The sequence below is a fragment of the Sorex araneus genome, chromosome 5 (assembly GCF_027595985.1).
Source record: "Sorex araneus isolate mSorAra2 chromosome 5, mSorAra2.pri, whole genome shotgun sequence".
NCBI classification, from domain to species: Eukaryota; Metazoa; Chordata; class Mammalia; order Eulipotyphla; family Soricidae; genus Sorex; species Sorex araneus.
This window is the reverse complement of record NC_073306.1, coordinates 4,049,603-4,070,829: the sequence shown is the minus strand read 5'-3', so window position 1 is coordinate 4,070,829 and position 21,227 is coordinate 4,049,603. Positions and strand designations below refer to the sequence as shown.

Here is a 21,227-nt window from a genome sequence, read left to right as displayed (position 1 = left end):
CCAGCCCAGGTTTGACCCCCGGCATCCGACAGGGTCCCCTGAGCACTACCAGGAGTGACTCCTGAGTAAGAGCCGGGAGCAACCCCAGAACACCGCTGGGTGTGGCCTAAACCCCCTCCCCACACACACACACATACACAAAGGAAAAGTAAAAATGTACACCTGCATTTTTCACATGCATTTTTCATCTTTAAAAAAAATAATAAATTCGGGACTGGAGCAATAGCACAGTGGGTAGGGCGTTTGCCTTGCACGCGGCCAACCCGGGTTCAATTCCCAGCATCCCATATGGTCCCCTGAGCACTGCCAGGGGTGATTCCTGAGTGCAGAGCCAGAAGTAATCCCTGTGCATCACCGGGTGTGACCAAAAAAAAAAAAAAAATTCTGGGCCAGAGGGTGAAGCCAGGTGCTAGAATGTAGGTGGGAGCCCCAGGCCCAATCCCTCGCGCCATGTAGTCCCTGAGGACCGCCAGGAAGGAGCCCCCTGCACCACGCTGGGAGCAGCCCTCGCCACTAAGTGGGGCCCAAACACTCACCCCTAAAGGAGAAAAACAAAACCCATCTCAGAGGGCAGGGCACCAGGATCCTGCCAGCAAGATCGCCCGCAGGCGCTCCCGGGGAAGTCCCGCCCGTCCCACTGGGACAGAGGCTGGGGCGCCGAGGGGCCGGGCCAAGCCGTCACCAAGGCCTCTCCCAGCACAACCCACACCGACACGTCACAGCGGGCACCTGCCGACTGGGACAGCGTCTGCCGCCTTACCATGAGGGGGTACTTGAAGTAGTCGCTGTCCAGGGAACACTCTTTGGCAGCAAGAGCCAGGCCTTGTAAAACGGGGATGAAGATCTGCAAGACAAGACAGCAGGAACAGCGGGGAGGATGAGGAAGGGCAGGAGCCACGCGACACGCGCTGTGTCCGGACCTCGTCGCGTCCCCGCAGCCCGGCCGATAAAGCTCCGTCACATAGAGGGGTCCGAACCCAGCCCCTGCTCATGGCTCTGCTCTCCTGCAGGGCCCCGAGGTCCTACTGGAAGGACTCAGGAACTCACAGACTTGGGGTCTGCTGTGGGCCCCCAGAACCCAAACAGCACCCACGGCCAGCCGCTCGCTCAAGACTACCAAGAGCAGCTTGTTTGTGAAGCAAGTGGACATGATGCGCCAGCATTTTCTCGACCCGATCAGTTTTGAAAAAATAATTCTTCTTATTTTTCCTCTAATTCTAATTCCTCCCACCTCTAATTCTTTCCTGTGTTCCCTGTTTAGTGTAAAGAGAATAAGGGGCAGAATACGTATGATTTTTCACTAATTATGGGAACAAAGAGACAACTGGTGATGTTTCAAAAAAGGATGGGGGGGGAAGGCTTTAGGGGGCTGTAGCGACAGCACAGCGGGCAGGGCGTCTGCCTTGCACACGGCAAACCCGAACCCGGGTTCGATTCCCAGCATCCCATATAGTTCCCTGAGCACCGCCAGGAATAATTCCTGAGAGCAGAGTCAAGAGTAACCGTTGAGAATAGCTGGGTGTGGCCCAAAAAGCAAAAAAGAAAAAAAAAAGGCATCTGTCCAGCATGCGACAGACTCCCGTCGGACCCCTGGCACCCCACGTAGTCCCCTAACATCCCTGAGCACAGAGCCGGGAGGAGTAAGTCCTGAGCACTACTGGGTGTAGCCCAAAACACAAAAAAGATAATTGGGAAAAAAAAAAAAAACCCTGAAAAACTGTCTGGACAGTTTGGGGGCGGTGAGGTAACTCTGGACACCAGGACCACAAATGTCAACACTCCAGCACGTGACCTAAACTATAATTAAAACAAACACAATGAGGTCAGAGCAACAGCACAGTGGGGAGGGCGTCTGCCTTGGAGGTGGCCAACCCGGGTCTGAGCCGAGCCCCGCCCGCCCGGAGTGATCCCCGAGTCAGCCCCGAGCACCTCCAAAAATAAAGCAAACCCAAACCAAAATATCAGCCCCGCTGCTTACGCTGGAAGGAGCCTCTGGACCAACCAACCAGCCTGACTACCAGGGGCCGTGTCTGCGCTGGCCCTTGTGCCTACAAGATGCCACACGTGAACACTCGACTCAACGGAGGAATCACGGCGTGCGAGCCAAGACCAGGGCCGGCGGGGAGAAGACACGGAACTCCGGCCGCCAACACGCCAGCGGCAAATGCACGTCCCGCCATAGGCTCGGCCCTGGGTGCTCTTGGGTGAAACTCCCTGCTGGGCCTGCAGGGGGACAAGGTCCCAGCCGGGGTCCAGGCCACAAGTGACCCTGAAGCACCGAGCGAGCAGTAGCCCCGAGCACCCCAAACCAAGAATAGCCACCCAGGGGGCTGGAGCGACAGCACCGCGGGGAGGGCGTTTGCCTGGCATGCGGCCGACCCGTGCTTAATCCCAGCATCCCATAGGGTCACCCGAGCACCGCCAGGAGTGACTCCTGAGTGCAGAGCCAGGAGTGACCCCTGAGCATCACAGGGTGTGACTCAAAATGACAAAAAAGAAAGAAAGAAAAAAACAAACAAACCCCACCCCAATGAAGAAGCTCGCCACATGCCTGGCCTGATGGCGCATGCGTGGAAGAGGCAGCTGTCATGGGCATCTTCGGGCCGGCCGCTCTGCAGGAGCCACACTCAGATCCCGAGGCAGAAGCCTGCGGGACACGCCTGGAAACCCGCCCTGGCACCATGGTGGCAGACTCACCTGCTTGAACACGTCTTCGTCCTGGTGAGTGGTTCTCACAAGCTCCTGAATGAAGCCGTACGGGAGATTCCGGCAGAGCATGTAGGGCACCAGGAAGGAAGGCTGCTGCGGGGACCTGGGGCCAGGCGGGGACAGCGGTGAGGGCGTGCACACGCCAAGGCTCTCCAAAAACCGCCCAGGCCTTCGGCGACCTCGCCCGTCCCAGCTCTAAGCACCACTTTTTTTTTTTTTTGGTCTGACAGAAAAAAAATGCTAAGAGAAGTTTCGAAGAATGGATCTTTCTAACTGCAGCTGTTAATAAAACACAAAGCAATCTCCTTCGGGGCCTGGGAGGCAGCACAGAGGTGTGCCTTGCACGTGGCTGACCCGGGTTCAATCCCCGGCATCCCACAGGGTCCCCGAGTCCCGCCGGGAGTGATCCCCGAGCACCACCTGGGGAGGCCCCAAAACCACCAGTGCCAAGCAAGTCTCTCCAGTTTTTCTGCCTCATTCAACTGATAAAAAGGTCAGCAGGGGCTGGAGCGATAGCACAGCGGGTAGGGCATTTGCCTTGCACGCGGCCGACCCGGGTTCGATTCCCAGCATCCCATATGGTCCTCTGAGAACCGTCAGGGGTGACTCCTGAGTGCAAAGCCAGGAGTAACCTCTGTGCATTGCCAGGTGTGACCCAAAAAAACAAAAAACAAAACAAAAAAAAAGGTCAGCAATGGCTAAGGACTGAAGATTTCCATTCTGTGGTACATACATATCATTTTTCTTCTTGATTACTTTCAAAACCCCTGGCTACGGGACAGAAAATGATAGCGGAAAAGTTACAAAAGAAAGGCTAAAAGCTTACCACTTCTCCTTTAAATCATTTTGCATACAAGACATGAAATACACAAATAACCTTTTTCTGAAACTTGAAACCTTTACTTGTAGAAACATTTAAAACCACAGTACTTGGACGTGTGCTCAGTTATCTGACCCGTGAGTGCTCCTTAGCAGAGCCAGGCTCAGACTGGCCGCCTGTGGGCAGAGAGACCTGTGTGCTTCTGTGGGCCCCTTCTCCGGGGCTCAAGCAGCTGCTTTCCCCACCCTGGTTTCTGGGTCAGACCCAGCTCAGCAGTTACTCCTGGCTCTGCACTCAGGAATCAACTCCTGGTGGCCTTGGGGACCATAAAGGATGCCAGGGATTGAACCCAGGTCAGTGGCCAACCTGCTATATCGTCGGTCCCCAAAATGAGTTTGATTTTTTGTTTTGGGGTGACACCTGGCGATGCCCAGGGGTCACTCCTGACTCTGCACTCAGGAATCACTCCTGGCAGTGCTCAGGGGGACCATAGAGATGCCCAGGATCAAAACCAGATCAGACACGTGCAAGGCCCTACCCACTGCACTATCTCTCTGGCCCTCAAGTAGGCGGTTTTAAATGAAAATACAAATGTGCTGCCTCGGTGTCTACCCACGTCAGCAATGACGTAGCTCCACGGAGGAAAAGAGAGGACAAAGAACTCAAACAGCACCACGTTCTTCTCAGAGAGGGTTTCTGCTACCTTAGGAGCAAAGCGGGCTGGGTACTGGAGAGAGGAGGCCAGGAGTGGCCAGACGGCGCGGGGCGGCCCCTACCTTGGCTGCGTGAGGGAGCCCTGGAGCACGAGCGCCGTGTGCGAGATGCACTGGGAGCGGATGTTGCTCAGGAGCTGGCTGACGGCGGGCTGGCTGCACATCTGTAGGGGAGGGGACGGCAGGTCACCGACACTCGGTCCGGCCGCGCGACACGCCCGCCTGGCTGCAGCCTCAGGCGTCCCCAGCACCCCGCACACGGGCACAGGCAGGAAGCAGTGCGGACGGAGCGGCCAGGGGCGCCGCCAAGATGCCCACAGCCTTGGCTTTTCTCAGGCTCGGGCGACAGGCCCCGAGAGGCGAGGGAGTGGACGGGGGACCCCAGATTAGCTCCTAAGGGAGCGAGAGGGAGGCACGGGACAGGAACGAGACGAGCGAGTCGGGAGTCAGCAGGAAGAGCGAGACGGGGCGCTCCCACCTCGGGCGCCGGCTGTGCCTTTCAGTATCTCAGTGGTTCTGGCCATGTCCCCTCTGCCCCAGGTTCCTACTCATTCGGGGAAGAAATACTACAGTTTCCCGCTCACACGGGGAGCAGCGAAGCAACCGAAGCGGCTCAGCACTGGGCCTGGTGAGAACTAGGATGATGGTGCCACGTCGGGGTGACAAGGGCCCGCCCACGGTCTCCGGGGGCAACGCCACTGGGCCCCGGGACTCCTCCCTCCACCCAGCCTGGGGCCCAGAAACTGTCCGCTGGTCTCTTTCTAGTTAAATCAGTACACGGACACTCCACGGGGAAGGGGAATTACTGATGGACCACTAACAAGGGGGGGGGGGGGTGTGCGCGTGCGCACACGCACACACGCACTATGTCATACGGATACTCCACAGGGGTGGGGAATTACTGATGGAACACTAACCAGGTGTGTGTGTGTGTGTGTGTGTGTGTGCGCGCGCGCTGGCGCTATGTCATACTACCTTTCTTTTCTGGCGTGAGGTGAGGAGGGGTTGGGCACACCTGGTGATGCTCAAGGCTTACTTCTGATCTGCACTCAGGAATTACTCCTGGCAGTGCTTGGGGAACATATGGGCCGCCGAGGACCAAACCCTGGCCCGTGTCCGACTACCTTGAGGGGGACAATGGATAAGTTGCCAGACTTGTGTGCATGTGAAAGAGTGGGTGTGCACTGGATGAAAGAATAGTGTGCGCACTATTATCCTGAGGAGGGTTATTGGTCACTAACAGGGTGTGTGTGTGTGTGTGTGCGTGTGATGAAGTTTTATCACGTTACTTTGACAGGGGTTACTGATCACTACCCAGGCTGTTTAGTCAACGACTGTGTGTCTGTATGGAGCTATGTCCCGTACCTGGAGGGGGGTCACTGATCACTAACCAGGAGAGTGTGTGTGCGTGTGTGCGTGCGCGCGGAGCCGTGCGCGTTACCTTTGGTGCTTTCTTCTCCTCTATCCCCACTCGGTCGAAACACTCGATGAGGTAGTTGAGCATGTCCGTCTCCTTGCAGGTGTCGATGGTGAAATGGTCGCTGTAGGAGTCCCAGGAACTCGCCCCACCAGAGGCTCCCAAACTTTCGGGGAGAGAAGAGAAAAGGGGTCATTCTCACCTCTCGCTCGCTCACCCCTCGGGACAGACGGACGTGGCGGCAGCACACCTGTTAGAAGGCCCGAGCAACGGCCCTGCCCCGGCCCCGCCGGCCGCCCCCCTTGGCAAACACGCTGCTGTTAGCAGAGGCCGCCAGCCACACAGCACCTGCCCGCCAACCAGGAAGACAAAGGCCGGGTCCAAGTGCTGGCCCGGGAAGGGTGTGCCCACACACAAGCCACACTGGCCGCTGCACGCAGGGGTGTGGGGGAGAAGGGCAAGACCAGGCCCCAGGGAGCCGCCACAGCACACCTCCTCTCCCGGCCACAGGCTCAGCACGGAGCACACTGCACACACACACACAGACACAGACACACAGACACACACACACACACACACACACACCCCTACCTCAGGAAACACACACCACACACACACACACACACACACACACACACCCTGGGCAACACACCACATGCACACAGACACAGACACACAGACACAGACACAGACACACACACACACACACACACACACACCAGCACTTTCTGCGAAAAATCCATCAAAGGCCTGCGTGCGGGGCCGGGTCTCCCCAGGTGGCAGGAAACTTCTCGACCAGAGCCAGACACAGTTGTGGGAGGGGGAGGCGACACCAAGTCTCAGTCACCGTAGCCCAGGGGCTCACTGGGTCTGAGCCACGAGACACAGACTCATCTCGGCACCGGAGGAGCCGGCTTTGGAGCGAAAAGGAAACATGTGGAGAGAAACTTCCAAGGTGAGAGGCGAGGAGAGGGCTGGGAGGGCACGGAGCCCGACTCAACCTGGGCGCACGCAGAGGCGGACGCGGGCAGCAGGCGGGGAAGGACAGGGAGGCGCCTGCACCACGGCCAGCGTGGGCTTGGTCCCCAGCGCCCCGCGAGGTCCCCCGAGCCCGGGGCACCAGCCGGCACAGCAGCGGTAAGGCCAGGTGCCCGACACAGGCGCGGGGAGAGAGCCCGGGCGGCAGGGGACACTCATGACTCACTCAGGGACGCAGGAAACCCAGCGAGCTCGAGGCTGAAGGAAACCTGGGGCGCGGCCAAGGGGACGGGACGCCGGGTTTCCCGCCCGGCTTTCAGGTGAGACCCGGACACTGGGATTCCTACGACTTAACTGCAGGGGCTGGCAGAAGGGAAGGCCCACGTGCTCCTGCTGGCGACCGACCAAGCACCCCCTGCCCCGCCAAGGCAGTGCAAGGACAGGCAGCACCAGGGGGAGCCCTCAAGAGAACATCCGGAGGAACAGTACCGCGGGGGGGCTCCTGCCTCGCAAGGGGCGGGCTGGGTTCGATTCCCGGCTTTCCAAATGGTCCCGAGCCAGGAGGAAAGGAGGAGGAGGAAGGGGGGGAGGGGGGGGAGGAGGAGGAGGAGGAGGCGGCGGCGGCTGCTCCCAGGGCTGGAGCACGGATCTGCATGTGGGAGCCCAGGTTACATCCCATGGCCCCAACAGCAACCCAAGAAAGCCGCTGTGGCTGGTTCTGTGACTCGGGAGCTCAGGGTTCTGCCTGCCGCTGGAGCTGACACCCGCGCCCGAGGCCCAGGCCCGAAGCTGCAGCGAGGAGCGTCACGGGGTCACGAGCCACTGCCCCGTGGGCAACGTCGGGGCCGCTGGAGGCGCCCGCTTGGGAGGGAGACTCCGCCCCACTGCAGCGAGGGTGTGGCCAGGGACGGGCTGGCGGACGGGTCCTAGGGCTCACCAGGGCTACTCCCGGTGGGTGGCGGTTGGGGCAGGGGTCCTCACACGCCAGGAAACGGAAACGAAAGGTCGCCCACACGAGAAAGGCCGAGCAGAGCCCAGCACTCGGCCGGGAGAGACCAGGCCGCCCCGGGCCGAGGGGAGGGCGGGCCCCGGGGCCCCAGCAGACAGGGAGGCGGCACGCTCCAGCCACACACAGGCGTCAGGGTTCTCCTTGGCGAGGCCACGGCCAGCAGCGCCCAGGGTGACACCCGCGGCGCCGGGCGGCAAGGGTGCGAGGGATACACTCGGGCCACAGTGTCGGTCTCCCCAGACGCACAAGGGCTGACGCTGTGAGGGCAGGAGGGACAGTCCAGCGGGGAGGGCACTTGCTCGGCACCTGGTGGACCCTGACTCGATTCCAGGCACCCCATATGGTGCCCTGAACCCTGTCAGGGATGATTCGTGAGCACAGAGCCAAGAGTAACCCCCGAGTACCACTGGCTGTGGTGCCCCTTCTCCCCGAAACAGGTATTCGGATTCTGCCTCTGAAGCAGTAAGTGGCAAAGAACCAAGACACGAGACTAAGATGCTTCCGGGAAACTTTTGTTTCTGATCTTGAGCCGCAGCCAGTCGTGCTCAGGGGCTATACACGGGCTCAGGGCTCAGTGCTCAGTACTCAGAGGTCGCCAGTGGTGGTGCGTGGGGAACCCTATGGTGAGGGCCTCACACCCGCACAGCCCACAGCACATCATTAGCTGCCACCCACTGAGCTATTTTTCAGGCACTCAATAAACATTTTGATACACTTTTTTTTTTTTGCATTTTTTGGGGGGTAACACCTGGCAATGCACAGGGGTTACTCCTGGCTCTGCACTCTTAAGTTACTCCTGGTGGTGCTCGGGGGAACATATGGGATGCTGGGAATTGAACCCGGGTCAACCACGTGCAAGGCAAACTACCTGAGCACTGTGCTATTGCTCCAGCCCCTTTGAATTGGTACAATTCTTTTCCCCTTAAAATTGGTACAAAATCCGTGTCACTTTACTACTGTGACATGTGGAATATCAGAAATATGGCAAGGCTGGGGCTGGAGTGATAGCACAGCGGGAGGGCACTTGCCTGGCACACAGCCGGCTCAGGTTCAATCCCAGCACCCCACAGGGTCCCCCAAGCACTGCCAGGAGTGATCCCTGAGTGCAGAGCCAGGAGAGACATGGAAGCATCTCTGGGTGTGGCCCCCGAACAAAAAAATAAATTAAAAAATGGGGTGGGGCGTCTTCCCAAAGGCAGAGGGTCCGAGGGCCATTCCCGTGACACTGGCTGACCAGGCTGAACGGCTCATCCAGCCCTGGGGCCCAGTGACGTGGCGTGCTCGGGCCTGGCACTGCTGAGGTCACCAACGGGGCATGGGGTCCTGCCAGGGGCCACAGCCCCAGAGGCGTCTGTGCACCCCTCCTCCCGGGAGAACAGAACCACGTCCCAGTACCAGCACCAAGTCGCGTTTATAACGCGTATCTGTACAAACTGAATTCCTCCCTGGGCCACGCCTGGCGGGGCTCAGGAATCACTCCTGGTGGTGCTCGGGGGCCACATGGGTGCCGGGTCGGCCGCGGGCAAGGTAGGCGCCCTCCCCCCGTAACGCAGCTCCAGTCCCTGAATTCCGTTTTAAATGTGCCAAGAAAACTTGTTTCTTGCACAATTTCCCTGCAGCTTCTTGGCTGCTGCCACAGAACAGTGACTCCCTCTTCTCGGTCGCCCTTCCCGCACCGACGCTGGGGTTTCGCGCCTCCCCAGCGACGTGAGAGCGGTGCAATACTCCGTGGCGTCAGCGCCCCAGCCCCGCGGGCGGGTGGGGCGTGGCCCCCAGACGAGCAGGGCGGCCTGTCCCCGGGCTCTGAAGGACAGACAGACCAAAGAACACGAAGTGCCTGGAAAAACCCAAACCAGAAAGTCTTTGCCTGTTTCCTGTGCCAGTCACCTCGATGGGGTCTGGGCACCCCTCAACGGCGGCAACCTGAAGAACGAATCCACAGCGTGTGGGTGCGCGTGTGTGTGCACGTGTGTGAGTGTATGTCTGTGTATGTGTGGGCATGCATGTGGGTGCCCCAACAAAGGAGGTGTGTGCATACTGTGTGTGATGTGTGTGTGTGCACCAGCTAGAGGGTCATGTGGAACGTGTGTTGTGTGCATGCATGCCCACAAGAGGGCGGGGGTCGCAGTGTGCCGTCTAGAGGGGTGTGTATGATGTGCACGCATGCGTGAAAGTAAGGCGCACACCAGGTGTGGGGGGTTGCTGCCAGGGAGAGTCGGGACGTGACCCCGACATTGCACCAGGACGCCCCCACCTGGTCGTGCGTCTCCTGGCGGGAAGCCACCGAGCAGGGTGCAGGAACACGCCGCACTGGCCCCTTCCTCTCTGGGGCGCGTGACGCTCGGCTGTCTGAGCAGGAAGAGAAAAGCCAATTTCCTGGGAAACCGCCCGTGACCTCTCTGGAGGGACTCTCGCTCCTGTCACCTCCACGGAACTTGGAGAGGTGGGGCAAGCCGTGAGCTTTCCAGGGAAGGACGCGGCACGGCGCGTCTTCTCGAAGGTTCCCCTCCGAGGGCAGAACTGCTCGCGTCAATGCCAGCGACGCTCTGGGAGGACGAGCCTGAGGGGACGCGAAACCCGCCTCTCGCCCCCGTGACCGAGGGTCTCTGCGCTCACCCTGCCCCGCACGTGCCTCGGGTCCGAGGGTTTCCCGGCTTCACATGCCTTTCACTCAGCATCTGCAGAACCCGGACCCGAGCACCTCCTTCAGGTCAGGACAGACAGACAGCCTGGCGTCGGGGTGAGACGGGGCCCTTCCTCACCAAAGACCAAGGAACGACGCGGAAGGAAAAAGGTGATGAGAGTCCCCCAGAACCAGAGTGTAGCAGGAAGGTGACACAGGTGGGGGTGCAGGGGCACACTGCGAGTTCCAGGAGTGACCTGGGGTGCAGGGGTCAGAGGGGTGACCTGGGGTGCAGGGGTCAGAGGGGTGGCCTGGGGTGCAGGGGTCAGAGGGGTGACCTGGGGTGCAGGGGTTAGAGGGGTGACCTGGGGTGCAGGGGTTAGAGGGGTGACCCGGGGTGCAGGGGCGAGCGGGGTTTATAGGAGCAAGCTGGAGTTTAAGGGGTGACCTGGAGGTGCAGCAGTGACCTGCGGGTACAGAAGCTTCAGGTTATGGGGTGACGGGGGCAGGCCAGGTAGGGTGCAGGCTCTGGGGGGCTCAGCGGAGCACGCATTCTGCGCCTGCCACGCTGCTGGGCGCCCAGCACGCAGGAAGTGCAACACTGTCGCTTCCTGATTCCACGATGAGAGTCGGTTTCTGCGCAGCTGCAGGCGCTGACTTCTAGGGCGAGTCCGGAGAGGGGAGTGAAGCTGAGAACTCTCTCCCTTAGGAACAGCCAAAGCCGGTGGGGGCTGGGAGATCCCGCACCCCAGCCAAGCCAGCCTGCCCTGGAGGGGGCAGGGACGGCACCGCCACAGAGTGTACCACCAAGTCACACGCAGAACAGGCAGGGAGAGCCCGGGGTGCTGCAGACACTGGCCGGCGGGCACCGACAGCCCCTGCTCGCCCGTGGCCATCCACCTTAATGAGGCACCGACTCCCGCCGCGCGCTATTTATAGCCAGGAGCTATTTCCGAACAGAGCAGGCACAAATACCAACGGGTCCGAGGAAATTTCAATTTAAGAGCGCATCCGAGACAATGAGTCAGCACGAGGAAGAAGGTGCTATTATTGTAAGCTCTAAGCTCAGGTCAAAGTCACCTGGGAAACCTCGGCGCCGGCCTGCCCAGGGGGGCTTCAGCTCCGCCAAGGTCAAAGAGGAGATGCTGAAAACCCAGGTCAGCCATGGAGGCCCGGCCCCCGCCTGCCCTGGGGACTCACCCCCACACGCTCTCCCTGGATGGGGGCGTGAGTCTGGCCCCAGCGGGTGCCCCCGGCCCCCTCCCGCCAGCCTCTCCTACAGCCCGGGGGAGGAACATGGGCGTGTCCCCGAGCACCAGGCACTTCTGGGAGAGGGGACAGGGGGTGACCTGCTGGCTAAGGCTCCAGCCGATGCTCCTGCCTGGAAAACCACCCGCCTCAGCTTCCCTCCACACCAGCGCCCGTGACCACAGACAAAGGGTCTCCCTGCTTTGGGGCACGCCCGGCTCAGTGCCTGGGGGCGAGGAGAGACCACGGGGAGCGGGGGTGCAAACCCGCGGCCTCCGCATGCGAAGTCTGCGCTCCAGCATTCTGAGCCCGCCCTCCGCCCTGCTCCTTCCCTGGCGACACCCGGCCACCTCTCTGCACCGGGGTGCTGAGCACCCCCTAGCCAGGGCGCAGACGTTAGTTTCTAAGCGCGGAGGCACATGCAGGCATCACACTCCTCGGATACCTGGGCCCAAACTGGACACAGGCAAACTCATCACCACCGCCTTCATCCTCTTCTGCGCCATCTTCATCACTACTGTCCCCAGAAAGCGCGAGGAAGAGGAAGGAGTAGGGGCTGTCGTACAGACTAGCGCAACAGAAGCAGAAAAGGTCATCAGGGCACAGAGGAAAACCCAGGGCAGCCTCCCCCCCCCCCTTAGCCAGAGTCCCCCAACCCAAGCACACATGCAGCCAAGCACGGCCCGGCGTGGGGCTGAGTGGCGGGTGGGTCACCAGGGTATCTCTAAGAGGCGGACAGCACAGCACCGGGAGAGACGGGGCCCACCCAACCAGAGCCAGCAGGAACCCCCCCCCACCACCACCACCACCACCAGAACTGCATCCCATGACCTCTGGCCACAACGAAGTAAAACACCCAAGTGTGGTTCTGTGAGCCCCGACCCTCCAGCTTAAGGCCCTGCCTTGGCACGTACCTCAAGGGGACAAGGTGGGGCATGAGGGGGACGACGGGGACAGGTGTGGCCGCAGCAGCCCCCACCCCCCCAGGTTATACGGAAGCTTGGCCGAAGCAGCGAGCCGGGCAGCAAGGTCAGGGTCACACACTGGGGCGCCCGGCCAGTGCTCAGCCCCTTTCTCCGGCGACCAAGTACCTCGGGGCGATCCTCAGGGAGGGCCGTCTGCCGGCGGTGGCGGCCGGGAGCGGGGGCCCGCCGTCGGGGCCCGTGTGTGTGGATGGGCCAGCCAGGGCGGGCAGGCTGGAGGCGCCCGGGGGCCGGGGCGTGGCGGGGGCACCCCAGGGGTGCGAGACCGTGTAGGGCCGGTACCGGGGCGAGGCGGGCTGACTCCCCGCGGCTGTGCCGGGCCAGGGGGCGGCGCGGGCGGGCGAGGCGAGACAGGGGCAGGCACCCGGGCTGGGGGTGGGGCTAGTCTCATAGAGGCTACAGTGCGGAGAGAGGGGGGAGAGAGGCTGAGGACAGAACTGCAGTGCACAGCGTCCGAGGGAAGCCGTGGCGTGAAGGCCAGTGCCGCACTGCGGGGGGCGGGCGGGCGTGTGGAGCCCCCGCGCTGACCGGGAGGAGCCGCTGACGACTTGCCGGAGAAGAAACCTGCCCCCGGCAGAGCGCCAGCAGCACCCCTCCCCGGGCCGGACGAGAGGGAGCTGGGGCGGCCGCGCCCTGGCCGCCCGCACTGACCTGGACAGGGAGCCGGCCCCCAGCGAGCCGACGCTGCAGAGCATGGGGCTGCTGCCCGGGTTGGAGCCGGCGTTGAGCAGGAGACTGCGGTCCGGGGACCGAGCGGCCGCCGTGATGGGCTGCGACGTGGCCGTCAGACTGGCAAATGGGTTTTCATCTCGAGTCTGGGTGGACATCATTAGCACTTCCATCAAAATCTGGCCGATCAGATCCTTGAAGTCGGAGAACACTGGGGAGGGGCAGGAGAAAGGCGGGGTCATGAGCAGTCGGGCCCAGGGGGTCACACGCAGCCCTGAGCAGTCGGGCCCAGGGGGTCACACGCAGCCCTGAGCAGTCGGGCCCAGGGGGTCACACGCAGCCCTGAGCAGTCGGGCCCAGGGGGTCACACAGCCCTGAGCAGTCGGGCCCAGGGGGTCACACGCAGCCCTGAGCAGTCGGGCCCAGGGGGTCACACGCAGCCCTGAGCAGTCGGGCCCAGGGGGTCACACAGCCCTGAGCAGTCGGGACCAGGGGGTCACACACAGCCCTGAGCAGTCGGGACCAGGGGGTCACACACAGCCCTGAGCAGTCGGGACCAGGGGGTCACACACAGCCCTGAGCAGTCGGGCCCAGGGGGTCACACACAGCCCTGAGCAGTCGGGCCCAGGGGGTCACACACAGCCCTGAGCAGTCGGGCCCAGGGGGTCACACAGCCCTGAGCAGTCGGGCCCAGGGGGTCACACAGCCCTGAACAGTCGGGCCCAGGGGGTCACACAGCCCTGAACAGTCGGGCCCAGGGGGTCACACAGCCCTGAACAGTCGGGCCCAGGGGTCACACAGCCCTGAACAGTCGGGCCCAGGGGGTCACACAGCCCTGAACAGTCGGGCCCAGGGGGTCACACAGCCCTGAACAGTCGGGCCCAGGGGGTCACACAGCCCTGAGCAGTCGGGCCCAGGGGGTCACACAGCCCTGAGCAGTCGGGCCCAGGGGGTCACACGCAGCCCTGAGCAGTCGGGCCCAGGGGGTCACACGCAGCCCTGAGCAGTCGGGCCCAGGGGGTCACACGCAGCCCTGAGCAGTCGGGCCCAGGGGGTCACACAGCCCTGAGCAGTCGGGCCCAGGGGGTCACACGCAGCCCTGAGCAGTCGGGCCCAGGGGGTCACACGCAGCCCTGAGCAGTCGGGCCCAGGGGGTCACACGCAGCCCTGAGCAGTCGGGCCCAGGGGGTCACACGCAGCCCTGAGCAGTCGGGCCCAGGGGGTCACACGCAGCCCTGAGCAGTCGGGCCCAGGGGGTCACACGCAGCCCTGAGCAGTCGGGCCCAGGGGGTCACACGCAGCCCTGAGCAGTCGGGCCCAGGGGGTCACACGCAGCCCTGAGCAGTCGGGCCCAGGGGGTCACACGCAGCCCTGAGCAGTCGGGCCCAGGGGGTCACACGCAGCCCTGAGCAGTCGGGCCCAGGGGGTCACACGCAGCCCTGAGCAGTCGGGCCCAGGGGGTCACACGCAGCCCTGAGCAGTCGGGCCCAGGGGGTCACACGCAGCCCTGAGCAGTCGGGCCCAGGGGGTCACACGCAGCCCTGAGCAGTCGGGCCCAGGGGGTCACACGCAGCCCTGAGCAGTCGGGCCCAGGGGGTCACGCAGCCCTGAACAGTCGGGCCCAGGGGGTCACGCAGCCCTGAACAGTCGGGCCCAGGGGGTCACACAGCCCTGAACAGTCGGGCCCAGGGGTCACACAGCCCTGAACAGTCGGGCCCAGGGGGTCACACAGCCCTGAACAGTCGGGCCCAGGGGGTCACACAGCCCTGAACAGTCGGGCCCAGGGGGTCACACAGCCCTGAACAGTCGGGCCCAGGGGGTCACACAGCCCTGAACAGTCGGGCCCGGGGGTCACACAGCCCTGAACAGTCGGGCCCAGGGGGTCACACAGCCCTGAACAGTCGGGCCCAGGGGGCCACACAGCCCTGAACAGTCGGGCCCAGGGGGTCACACAGCCCTGAGCAGTCGGGCCCAGGGGGTCACACAGCCCTGAACAGTCGGGCCCAGGGGGTCACACAGCCCTGAACAGTCGGGCCCAGGGGCCTGAGCAGGGAGAGGCGCTGACACAGGGTCAGCCCAGATTCAATCCCCGGCAGCCCACAGGGTCCCCCAAACCCACCAGGGATGACCCCTGAGCACAGAGCCAGGAGCGAGCCCTGAGACAGGCAGTTGACAACGTCCCAAAAGAACGGAATCCGGAGACTGATCAGACACGGCCATGCAGGCTGCGGAGCTGCTGCCTCCCCTGGGCTCTGGCCCCGGGCTGTGGGAGACCCCGACCACGCGGTGCGGGAGACACGCCTGGAAGCACCTGCCGAGCTGGGGCGGTGGAGGCGCCCATCACCCAGCTCTCCCCGCTGCAGCACAAGGGCACCCGGCCCTTCTCAGGCCCGGCGGGGCGCGGTGAGCCGAGCCCGGGGGCCCCAAAGGCGGGGGGCGGGGGGAGCTGTCCATTCAGCCCCCCCCCCCGGGCACTGCGGCCACAGACAGGGCAAAAAAACACAGCAACGCGTCCACCTTGAGAAGCCGTTCAGTGAGATTCCCTGTGCCAGGCGCTGGGAGGGGGTCACGCGGCCAGGGCGGGGGCCCCTCCGCGCTCCAGGCAGCACCCTCCTTAAGAGAGAGTCCCGGGAGAGGTAGGGTGGCGGGGATAACGCCCTCGCACAAGGCTGGCGCGGGTTCCAGCCCCGGCCCCCCACTGTGCGAGTGAGCCCTGAGCACTCCCCGTGTGGCCCCCAAACAAAAGAAAAACAAAAAGGAAAATAAAGGTCTGGGGAGGGACAGGACGGCGGCGCGTATGCGGGCCTTGCAGACGGACGACCCCGGTCACCCCATACATGCATGCCAGGAGTGGCCCCAGGCACAGAGCCAGAAGGAAGGCCTCAGCACCGACCGGGTGCGGGCCAAAAAAATAAAAAGAAAGAAAAATAAACAAAAAATGGAAGGGAGAATTCTGTGAGGGGAGGAAAACGGGAAAATTTCCACCTGGAGACATTCACATATGGATGCAGTTTTCCTTGACGGAAACCAGGAAAGCCCAACAGTGTCTCCCGGAGAGCAGGGTGGGCCCCCCGCCCCCCTAGGGCACTGGCTCAGGACAGAAGCCCCACGGGGAAGACGCCCTCCCTGGGCCCCCGACCCACCTTCTTTTGGGTTCTGCTTAAACTGCGCGGAGAGGGAGGAGAGGAAGATGACGTCCCGGTCGCGGTCCTTCCAGGAGACGCGGAAGATCTTACAGACCAGCTGCAAGGCTTGTTCCTCGGACACCTCGGAAGCCGAAGGGGGCTCCTTGCGAGGAAGAAGAGAGCGGGATTAGCGTCGAGGAGCGGGCAGTCGGGGGCAGGGACGGCGGCAGAAACAGGGGCCCGAGCTGACATTCGGGGTCATGACCTGCTCCTCCCGTCACTTCTCCAGGACCCAACACTTCTTCCGCCTTGCACCCAGAGGAAATCACTTGATGAACGCACACAGCCTTTTCTCTAAACACGGGGCGGCGAGCTCGGAAAAGACCTGAGGCCTGACCTTGCCCCAAGCTTCCCTCTGCCCCGGGGCCGCCTCCTCTCGCCCGGCTGCCAACCAGCCCCGGGCAGCCAAGATCTGCGGGCTTGCCGGCTTGTGCGAAAGGACAACAGAAAGACTACCCAGCTGGAGGGGATTCCTTATAAAAGCATGGCCCCGGACAAATACGACTGAAGGTTTCTCGGCGCCAGGCCCGAGGGGGAAGTAGCGCCACACTGGAGCTGACCCGGGCCAGCGCCCACCCATCAGCACCGAGAGCTACACACGAGGCCTCCCGCCCACCCACAGCCCGGGCCGGCAGAGAGAGATGCCAACCTCGACCACCCAGCTGTGCTCAAGAGAAAGGGCCGGAGCCATAGGACAGTGGCCGACCCGGGTTCCATCCCCAGCATCCCATACGGTCCCCCAACCCCACCAGGAGTCATCCCTCAATGCAGGGCCGGGAGGGAGCCCTGAGCACTGCTGGGTGTGGCCTAAATATGAAAGAGAGCTAGGGAGAGGAAGGTAAAGAGAGAAGGGGAGGGGGAGGGAGGGGGAGAGAGGAATGGAGGGGGAGGGACGAAGGGAGAGGGAGTGAGGGAAGGAGATGGAGGAGAGGGGGAGAAGAGAAGGAGAGAGAAGGAGAGAGAGAGGGAGAGAGAGAAGTAGAGAGGGAGAGAGAAGTAGAGAGGGAGGGGGAGAGAGAGGGAGGGAGGGAGAGAGGAGAGAGGGGGATAGAGAGAAAGAGAGGAAGAGAGAGGGAGAAAGAGAGGAGGGAGAGAGGGAGAGTGAGGGAGGGGTAAGAGGGAGGGAGGGAGGGAGGGAGAGGAGGGAGAGAGGGAGAGTGAGGAAGGGAGGGAGGAGGGGGAGAGTGGGGAGGGAAAGGGAAAGAGGGGAGGAAGTGGGAGAGAGAGGGAGGGAGGGAGGGAGGAGGGGGAGAGTGGGGAGGGAGACGGAAAGAGGGGAAGTGGGAGAGAGAGGGAGGGAGGGGGAGGAGGGAGGGCTCTAGAGCTCCCCAGGCAGCGGCAGGGCGGTGGGGAGGCCTCTGGCGATGGATGGGGTGGGGGGGGGCAGGTGCCCGCATCACCGACCTTTTCCCCAAGGCTCCTTTTCTCGCGTCGATCGCTCTCCTCCACCTCCATGTTCTCGATCCCTGAATCCACGTCCACCTGGGACATGCTTAAGACATAAAGAACAACCGAGTCTTGCACCTGCCCGACTCCACCACCCAGCGCCCACCGCTGCTGGCTGGGTGAGCTGCAAGACACTGGCACTGCACCGTCGCCAGAGCAAACTGCGCCAAGTTCATCTCAATTTTACACCCGGCGCTTGAGAACACTTGTCCCACGCTGGCTTCTTTTGAGGGGTGGAGGGGGCGGCTCACCACCCATCAAAGCATCTCTCCAGCTGCTGATGGCTGGGGGCCTCCAGGAGGTGCTGGAGGTTGGGGGAGGGGCAGGTTGGGGGGCGGGGCTGTCGGGAACATGCTGGCGATGCTCACGGGGAGGTGCTCTCCCCCTGCCCCGTGAGCAGGTGGGCAGGTGGACCCGGGACCAGCCATGCTACTGAGTCGTCTTTCGATTTCCTTTTGTAAATTAGCTTTGTTTTGTTTTTCCCTCGTGAGCCAGGTGTGCTCAGGACTTGACCCCAGCCCTGCTCTCGGGGATCACTCCGGTGGGCCCCGGGGCCAATACGGGGAGCTGGGGGTGGAGTCCGGGTCAGCTGCCCCACGCTAGCGCCTTCCCACTGTGCCGCCTCTCCAGGCCCCGACGCCCTTTGAACTGTATCTAAATGTATGTTCCTCTCCCTGACTACTTCCATATCCGCAATCCCAGACCCTCACACCTCCGAGTGCACAATTCTGCCCTGACCTTTTTTTTGCTTTTGGTTCTTGGGCCACACCCGGCAATGCCCGGAGTTACTCCTGGCACTGTGCTCGGGAATCACTCCTGGTGGTGCTCAGGGGACCATGTGGGATGCCGGGGATCTAACCCGGGTCAGCCACCACGTGCGCTTGGCACCTCAGCCCCAGGGCGCCCTCCGTACCGGGGCAGAGCTAACTCTCGGCAAGCTGCCTCTAAGTGGGTCTCCTGACTCCCGCCTGTGCCAGCTTCCTAAGGCCATTGCCTGGGAGGCTGGGGCCTGCCTTGGCCCGAGGGTCTGCAGGTGGCAGCAGTGCTGGCCCCTAGAAGCCACCACCCGGCCCTGAAACCCGACCTGGACTGGCGGCTGCGGAGACGTTTCTGCAGAGCACAGCTAAGAGGAGCAGCTGGACCCCAGCCCCAGCGCCAGGGGGCATCCTCACCCCTCAGGGGGCCTCGGTTGGGGGTCAGGGACTGGGGTGCCAGCCCAGCCCTGCCACATCCTGGCATGTCGCGGACACTGCGCTGGCCACAGAGGCGGGCCCCAGGCCCAGTTCAGACAGGAGGAAGGGGCGCCCCGGAGCCCCGCCAAACCGAGCCGTTTCCCCGGCGGACGCGTGCGGGGACCGCGGTGCCCGCCAGCGTGGCATCTGCACGTGCCCTGCGAGGGGCCCCGACGGCTCCCGCATCGGGGAACCGGGGCTCCGACGTGCGCGGCTGCGCTCACCTCTTCTCGCAGGAGACGCCGTCGATGTCCATGCTCTGGGAGCGCGACAGCGACTGAGACTGGGTCTCGAGGCTGTTGGACGGCGAGCTGCTGAGCGAGCTGACGCCTTCGCTGCTCTGGCTCCGGTGGGCCACGCCTGCGGCAGAGACAGAAAGGGACGTGGCAGGGCGGGAGGCAGGGAGGCGCTGCAAGCTGCGCTACAGGTGGGCCGGGCCTGGACACCACCCCGGGTGGCCAGGAACAGCCCTCACCGCGGCCGGGGCGGCCGCTGACCGCCCGGCACCTCCTCGCCCGTTCCAGCCCCAGGCACCAAGGAGCTTCCTGGGGGCCCCCAAGGCCGAGACACGCAGGGCCGGGGACGGGACAGCGGGAACCACACGCAAGTCAGGCGCGGGAGTGTTCGCCGATGCTTCGCCATGCCGACAGACCGCTGACCCGGGCCCGCGGACAAAGGCCGTCTACACGTGGGCCAGACGCTTCTGGGTCTCTTTTGGGGTCATACCTAAGTGGTCACTATTGGCGGTGACCAGGGGACCACACGGGTCTGGGGTCTCCGACATGCACGGGAAGTCCACTATTGGGCTACGTAACTTCTCTGTGATGCTTCGGGGAAACCGAGTCACAGAGCCATCCCTGCTGCCAGCGAGACAGGCTGCTTCTGCGAGCAGCTGCTCAGCCATGCTTTGAGGATAACGCTTCGTGCGCAATGAGAAACTGAATTCACCCTGGAAGTATCTTCCTCAGAGGAGGCGGGGAGGGAGCGCGCGCGAGCACACACTTCACCCGGGGCCCGTGAACACTTCCAACAACGCTGAGTCACGGCGTGGCCCTTCCCCTGGCGGAGGGAGGAGTCGGACGCCCGGTCCCAGGAAGTGGAAGAGCCACGCACACAGGATGCAAACAACAGCGTGGGGGGATCGCACTGGACAGGGCACAGGTCCGAGACAGGGCGGGGGAGAGGCACGCAGAAGGAACGCTGCCTCCACACACACACTGACAGGCCGGAGGGGAGAGCCCACGGCACACCCAGTGAGGACTGGCCGCGTCCCCTCCGGAACAGCCCGCCAGCAGGGCCTCTCGGACGTGGCGGCCTTTCGTGAAAGGGTTAAAGGAATTCCTGCCCCTGGAGCGGCCCTCCCAAAATGACCTCGGGGGCTTCTGTGGAAGAGAGCTCCTCTGGGGAGGGGAAATGGGCCAGGCCGGGTGGCTCCTGGCTCTCCCGCCCGCCAGCCGCCCGTTCTCAACTGCTGTGTTTCACATCTCTTCCCCACCCAGGGCTCCATTTCTTCGGAAACTGAGGGCGTGCAGCGCTGCTCGCTTCCCTGTGGGCGATCACGGCACTGTTCAGAGGACAGGCTTGCCTCCCTCGCGTTGCCACATCAACCCACCACCCGTGACCCAGGGACACAGACGGGGCGAGGCAGGTCCATCGTGGGGTCACAGCGAGCCGCTCAATCTCATTCCTGATACTGGGAACTTCTCTCGGTGTTTCCCATCTCGTTAGCGGTTTGTATCGGGTTTACTGACCTTCTAAAAGAATCCTCTGGTGTCACTGATTTTCTCTGTTGTTTCTCTGCGTTCAATTTTGCGGATTTCTCTGTGCCTCTGGACTTTCTTTGTGTATAGTTAGTGGTGTGAATATGTGGATTTCTTTGTGTATAGTGAGGTTGGGGGGGGGGGTTCCCAAAAAGGCCCAGGGAGCCCCTTGTGGAGATCCTCAGCAGCAGGCTGGCAGCCGCTCGGGCACTGCCGGGGCCCCACCGTGCCCGGTGGGTGTGAGTTTAGTCGTTCCTGCTCTCCACTTCCTGTTCCACTCCTCCGTTTCAAGGGCCCTGCTGTGCTGCCCTTTCCTCGGTTCCTCACACGGAAACTCAAGATTTGAAACTGCTCCCTTTTTAAAAAAAAATAGGGGGGCTGGAGTGATAGCACAGCGGGGAGGGAGTGTGCCTTGCACGCAGCCGACCCGGGTTC

At 62.8% G+C, this 21,227-nt stretch overlaps 1 protein-coding gene across 1 annotated transcript in view; it reads right to left on the bottom strand.

The window, feature by feature from the left end:
• UBE4B (ubiquitination factor E4B) overlaps positions 1-21,227 on the bottom strand; it is an 87,155-nt gene that overhangs the window by 34,931 nt on the left and 30,997 nt on the right. Inside the window, exons 3-10 of the mRNA XM_055138596.1 lie at positions 19,257-19,392; positions 17,759-17,846; positions 16,313-16,457; positions 13,152-13,380; positions 5,684-5,825; positions 4,306-4,406; positions 2,698-2,812; positions 761-844 (exon numbers count right to left, since the gene is read on the bottom strand). Of these exons, the coding sequence (XP_054994571.1) occupies positions 761-844; positions 2,698-2,812; positions 4,306-4,406; positions 5,684-5,825; positions 13,152-13,380; positions 16,313-16,457; positions 17,759-17,846; positions 19,257-19,392 (1,040 nt within the window). The remainder of the gene's footprint in view (positions 1-760; positions 845-2,697; positions 2,813-4,305; positions 4,407-5,683; positions 5,826-13,151; positions 13,381-16,312; positions 16,458-17,758; positions 17,847-19,256; positions 19,393-21,227) is intronic.